Source organism: Tympanuchus pallidicinctus, unplaced genomic scaffold (assembly GCF_026119805.1).
Source record: "Tympanuchus pallidicinctus isolate F22 unplaced genomic scaffold, pur_lepc_1.0 scaffold8, whole genome shotgun sequence".
Lineage (NCBI taxonomy): Eukaryota > Metazoa > Chordata > Aves > Galliformes > Phasianidae > Tympanuchus > Tympanuchus pallidicinctus.
Window position 1 is genome coordinate 37,176,929 of NW_026294802.1, and position 6,474 is coordinate 37,183,402.

General features: G+C 47.8%; 1 protein-coding gene across 3 annotated transcripts; it reads left to right on the forward strand.

Annotated features, from left to right (window-relative positions):
- Positions 1–450: 450 nt before the first annotated feature.
- LOC128073272 (uncharacterized) lies at positions 451–5,394 on the forward strand. Of its 3 annotated transcripts, none has more exons than XM_052667966.1 (2): positions 451–1,063; positions 4,528–5,394. In XM_052667966.1, the coding sequence occupies exons 1-2, from the start codon at positions 479–481 to the stop codon at positions 5,104–5,106; spliced, it is 1,164 nt and encodes a 387-aa protein (XP_052523926.1). In that variant the 5' UTR covers positions 451–478; the 3' UTR covers positions 5,107–5,394. The 3 variants fall into 3 exon arrangements, with proteins under 3 accessions (XP_052523926.1, XP_052523924.1, XP_052523925.1); XM_052667964.1 differs by having other exon boundaries at positions 454–1,294; positions 4,759–5,394; XM_052667965.1 differs by having other exon boundaries at positions 464–1,745; positions 5,210–5,394.
- Positions 5,395–6,474: the final 1,080 nt, after the last annotated feature.

The following is a 6,474-nucleotide window of genomic DNA, read 5'->3' on the forward strand; positions in this document are numbered from 1 at the left end:
AGACGTGATAATGCCATGTCCCAGTCGTGAATGTGTGACAGCCGGTTGCGCGACGGACGCAGGAGCCCGCGGCGGTGCGGCGGCGGAAGAGCCGGAGGGACTGATCCCCCTGGGGCTGTGAGCGCAGCTGCGAAGTTATCCCACAGCGGTAAGCTTGTGGAAGGTGGAGGGCTGATCACCCTGGACAACCATGGAATCCGTCATTAAGGTAATGCATCAAGCTTGTAAGGACTATTTCGGTGAGGATGCTCCTTCTGAGAAGGACATTGCCGCTGTATTTACTCGCCTGGAAGAGGAGTGGAATCTTCCTTCCCCTCAAGGCATTTTAGACCCCACTAGATGGGATGCATTTACATCCACGCTTGCGCAGCGTGCGATAGAGGAGCAGAAAGTTGCGGAGCTTAAAATTTGGGGGTTGGTCCTCGGCGCTCTCCGAGCCGCGAGAGAAGAAGATAGAATTCCTGAGGCTGCACGCGTTATGATGGGCTTCGAATTTAATAACACCGTGAGAAACGGCGCGGGAAACGTACTTTCTTGCAGGTCCCCTGAGGAAGGGAACACCGCAAATATGCCCTCAGCTATGGCGACTAACATCTCGTCCGCACCACCGGCACCCCCTTCTGCTCCCCCCTCGGCTCCAGCTTCGCATAAACAAGTAGAAGAAGACTGCGCTGAACTGTCTGCACTTTTATCTTGCAAAACGGCACAAGTGCAAGAATCCAAGGTCGCTGAAACTCCCCAGCCGTATCCAGGACAACCGCTGTATCCTTCTCTGTGTAATCTAACACCACCTGTGGGGGCAGGGAAAAAAGTGAGCTGGGATGGGACACTTGCTGTCTCCTCTCAGGAGGTAGAATGCAGTAACACCCAGGGGGGTGGGGACTGCGGGCAAGGCTTGGGTACGGATTGGTCAAAAGTTAGGGAGGTAGTAGAAGAAAAAACAGCAGAGAGAAAGGGAAGCGATGTAAGTTACAGGCGCTGGGATGATAGTGTACGGCCAGCACTGTCCACCCTGATTGCGCCTGAAGGAGTAGGTGGCGTCCGGCCAGTGCCCTCTGCTCAGGTTGCACCCGACGGAGAAAGAAATAGCGATAGTCTCCGGACCCACTCTCTGCCACAGTGTTCAGACCCATTGACTCGACCCACACATCCTTTTACAAGATTGAGTGCGCATGCAACCAATCAGAAACCTCTACAACAGTCAGTGCATGATCAAAGAGAGATGGGCACAGTGAGAGGGGTGCAGAGCCCACAGCTTCCAGCTGTGACTGAAAAGGATAGTGAAAGGAGAGAAGTGAATTCGCATTTAGGAGTTAAGAGAGATGCACTAACAGATTGTGGGAAGTTTAGATCTAGCCTGATAGAGGAAGGAAGAGTACTAGAGATCTTCCTGATAATAGGAAATGATAACAGAAGTCCGGGAGGGGTATCCCTCGATCTGAAAGGCATCACACACCTGATAGATTGTGCAGAGAAATGGGGATTGAAATCATCCCTCACTTTAAATGCATTAGAAATCCTGACAGCATCAAGCCTTCTCTTTCCTGATGTAACAAATCTGATGTGCATGGTGCTTAAGCCAGTGCAGTATACACTGTGGGCATTAGAATGGTTTCCCTTCAGAGAGAGGTGGCCAGATTGAGGCCTGGAGAACAAGCAATTCCATACAGCAGGTTTGTGAGAGCAATGCTCTCAAAGCCTGAGACATCTGCCTTGTTATTGAACAAATGTTTATCATTTTCGAGGTACATTCCAACAGGTACCTGAGACAGTGTTGGTATATATTGGGCATAGATAGTGCCACTGAAGCTATCAGCAATTACTCTAATCTCTAATCTCTAATCTCTCTGTCTATAACTTTACTAGTATTGTAGGATGTGGCTTTAATTATTAAGTGTCGGTGACATCACATCAGTTCTTGCAGGATAATTACACGGTGATTAAAGACCTATCACCTGTTCCAAGTGGGATGAATCTCGTTTTGGCTTACCAAGGAGGGAACTTGGTAAGGAAGCTTTTGCAACATGATGACCTGCACCAGTTGCTGAAATATGTAAGAGATAATGGACAGAAAACTTTGATCACCATTCACCATGACACGGAAGAGATCCATCGTGTCCTAGAGAGAGAGTGAAGAAGGACGGAGAACACCACTGATGGGAAGTGATTCTGGGATGGTCCACCAATGCAACGGGAATGTTTAACTCTGTTTAACTCTATTTTGTATTCAATTATAGTTGTATTAGGTCTAACATTAATACGCTTTATGCTTATAGTCATATTATATATAGATATATAGGTATATTACAGATATAAGTATAGTGTGTGCTGAGACAAATGACTCATATGGCAAATGCCAAGATGAAGGAATCAGCGTCGAGAATGCAATATATGGCTTTATATAGAACTCACGTTTAAGATATTAGGATTATTAGGTTTATAGGTTATAAGGTTATTAGGGTAAGATTATTTGGCGAATTGCGATGTAACGGGGCAAAAGGCTTAACCGAGAGGACAATGGCATGTATAGGCGCAATGCGGGGATTTCGGGGTGTACGCGGTTAGGGTCCTCTCGAGTTGTAGTAGATTTGCTTGAGCTTAGGGAGGGGGAGATGTAGTTAACAAAATACGCAAGTTAGAGATGTAGTCAACAAATACGTAAAGCGGGGGCTGTCAAGGTCACCAGGCGTAACCAGGCGTAATCTGTGTGGGCCCCTTGCGTGGTCAGCTAATACGTGAAAGGGGGGCTGTAACAGTCATCAGCCTCTGCGGGGGCTCCTTGACTCATGAGAAACCATGATGAGACATGGCAAGACAAGACATGCCACATGTCTATTGGACACAGATAACCGTAGCAAGGGTGATTGGTAGCACTGTGATATAAGGGACAACTATAAGAAGAGTGTGTTGCTTGCAATAAGTGCCATTTGCCGCTCACCACATTGGTGTCATAAAGCGTGTGATTTGGCCGGGGCTGTCTGAGCACTTCACGACGGGACATTATTCAGAGGTTGCCGTAGCAAAGGCAACAAGGATGTAGTTAACAAAATACGCAAGTTAGAGATGTAGTCAACAAATACGTAAAGCGGGGGCTGTCAAGGTCACCAGGCGTAACCAGGCGTAATCTGTGTGGGCCCCTTGCGTGGTCAGCTAATACGTGAAAGGGGGGCTGTAACAGTCATCAGCCTCTGCGGGGGCTCCTTGACTCATGAGAAACCATGATGAGACATGGCAAGACAAGACATGCCACATGTCTATTGGACACAGATAACCGTAGCAAGGGTGATTGGTAGCACTGTGATATAAGGGACAACTATAAGAAGAGTGTGTTGCTTGCAATAAGTGCCATTTGCCGCTCACCACATTGGTGTCATAAAGCGTGTGATTTGGCCGGGGCTGTCTGAGCACTTCACGACGGGACATTATTCAGAGGTTGCCGTAGCAAAGGCAACAAGTGGTGACCCAGACGTGATAATGCCATGTCCCAGTTGTGAATGTGCGACAGCCGGTTGCGCGACGGACGCAGGAGCCCGCGGCGGTGAGGCGGCGGAGGAGCCGGAGGGACTGATCCCCCTGGGGCTGTGAGCGCAGCTGCGAAGTTATCCCACAGCGGTAAGCCTGTGGAAGGTGGAGGGCTGATCACCCTGGACAACCATGGAATCCGTCATTAAGGTATTGCATCAAGTTTGTAAGGACTATTTCGGTGAGGATGCTCCTTCTGAGAAGGACATTGCTGCTGTACTTACTCGCCTGGAAGAGGAATGGAATCTTCCCTCCCCTCAAGGCATTTTAGACCCCACTAGATGGGATGCATTTACATCCGCGCTTGCGCAGCGTGCGATAGAGGAGCAGAAAGTTGCGGAGCTTAAAATTTGGGGGTTGGTCCCCGGCGCTCTCCGAGCCGCGAGAGAAGAAGATAGAATTCCTGAAGCTGTGCGCGTTATGATGGGCTTCGAATTTAATAATACCGTGAGAAACGGCGCGGGAAGCGTACTTTCTTGCAGGTCCCCTGAGGAAGGGAACACCGCAAATATGCCCTCAGCTATGGCGACTAACATCTCGTCCGCACCATCGGCACCCCCTTCTGCTCCCCCCTCGGCTCCAGCTTCGCATAAACAAGTAGAAGAAGACTACGCTGAACTGTCTGCACTTTTATCTTGCAAAACGGCACAAGTGCAAGAATCCAAGGTCGCTGAAACTCCCCAGCCGTATCCAGGACAACCGCTGTATCCTTCTCTGTGTAACCTAACACCACCTGTGGGGGCAGGGAAAAAAGTGAGCTGGGATGGGACACTTGCTGTCTCCTCTCAGGAGGTAGAATGCAGTAACACCCAGGGGGGTGGGGACTGCGGGCAAGGCTTGGGTACGGATTGGTCAAAAGTTAGGGAGGTAGTAGAAGAAAAAACAGCAGAGAGAAAGGGAAGCGATGTAAGTTACAGGCGCTGGGATGATAGTGTACGGCCAGCACTGTCCATCCTGACTGCGTCTGAAGGAGTAGATGGCATCCGGCCGGCGCCCTCTGCTCAGGTTGCACCCGACGGAGAAAGAAATTACGATAGTCTCCGGACCCACTCTCTGCCACAGCGTTCAGACCCATTGACTCGACCCACACATCCTTTTACAAGATTGAGTGCGCATGCAACCAATCAGAAGCCTCTACAACAGTCAGTGCATGATCAAAGAGAGATGGGCACAGTGAGAGGGGTGCAGAGCCCGCAGCTTCCAGCTGTGACTGAAGAGGATAGTGAAAGGAGAGAGGTGAATTTGCATTTAGGAGTTAAGAGAGATGCACTAACAGATTGTGGGAAGTTTAGATCTAGCCTGATAGAGGAAGGAAGAGTACTAGAGATCTTCCTGATAATAGGGAATAGTAACAGAGACCCGGAATGGGTACCTCTCTATCCGAAAGACATCACACACCTGATAGATTGTGCAGAGAAATGGGGATTGAAATCATCCCTCACTTTAAATGCATTAGAAATCCTGACAGCATCAGGCCTTCTCTTTCCTCATGTAACGAATCTGATGTGCATGGTGCTTAAGCCAGTGCAGTATACATTGTGGGCATTAGAATGGTTTCCCTTCAGGGAGAGGTGGCCAGATTGAGGCCTGGAGAACAAGCAATTCCATACAGCAGGTTTGTGAGAGCAATGCTCTCAAAGCCTGAGACATCTGCCTTGTTATTGAACAAATGTTTATCACTTTTGAGGTACATTCCAACAGGTACCTGAGACAATGTTGGTATATATTGGGCATAGATAGTGCCACTAAAGCTATCAGCAATCACTCTAATCTCTAATCTCTCTGTCTATAACTTTACTAGTATTGTAGGATGTGGCTTTAATTATTAAGTGTCGTGACATCACATCAGTTCTTGCAGGATAATTACTCGGTGATTAAGACCTATCACCTGTTCCAAGTGGGATGAATCTCGTTTTGGCTTACCAAGGAGGGAACTTGGTAAGGAAGCTTTTGCAACATGATGACCTGCACCAGTTGCTGAAACGTGACAGAGATAATGGACAGAAAACTTTGATCACCATTCACCATGACACAGAGGAGATCCATCGTGTCCTAGAGAGAGTAAAGAAGGATGGAGAACACCGCTGATGGGAAGTGATTCTGGGATGGTCCACCAATGCAACGGGAATGTTTAACTCTGTTTAACTCTATTTTGTATTCAGTTATAGTTGCATTAAGTCTAATATTAATACGCTTTATGCTTATAGTCATATTATATATAGATATATAGGTATATTACAGATATAAGTATAGTGTGTGCTGAGACAAATGACTCATATGGCAAATGCCAAGATGAAGGAATCAGCGTCGAGAATGCAATATATGGCTTTATATAGAACTCACGTTTAAGATATTAGGATTATTAGGTTTATAGGTTATAAGGTTATTAGGGTAAGATTATTTGGCGAATCGCGATGTAACGGGGCAAAAGGCTTAACCAAGAGGACAATGGCTTGTATAGGCGCAATGAGAGGATTTCGGGTTGTACGCGGTTAGGGTCCTCTCGAGTTGTAGTAGATTTGCTTGAGCTTAGGGAGGGGGAGATGTAGTTAACAAAATACGCAAGTTAGAGATGTAGTCAACAAATACGTAAAGCGGGGATTGTCAAGGTCACCAGGCGTAACCAGGCGTAATCTGTGTGGGCCCCTTGCGTGGTCAGCTAATACGTGAAAGGGGGCTGTAACAGTCATCAGCCTCTGTGGGGGCTCCTTGACTCATGAGAAACCATGATGAGACATGGCAAGACAAGACATGCCACACGTCTATTGGGCATAGATAACCGTAGCAAGGGTGATTGGTAGCACTGTGATATAAGGGACAACTATAAGAAGAGCGTGTTGCTTGCAATAAGTGCCATTTGCCGCTCACCACATTGGTGTCATAAAAGCGTGTGATTTGGCCGGGGCTGTCTGAGCACTTCACGACGGGACATTATTCAGAGGTTGCCGAAGC

What these genes read in the sequence shown, in the direction of transcription:
- LOC128073272 (XM_052667966.1), top strand. Translation starts at nt 479, where the DNA reads ATGATGGGCTTCGAATTTAATAACACCGTGAGAAACGGCGCGGGAAAC. An exon ending in GGCCAGTGCCCTCTGCTCAG is followed by an intron (nt 1,064 to 4,527) that starts GTTGCACCCGAC and finishes CCCTCTGCTCAG; the next exon opens with GTTGCACCCGACGGAGAAAG.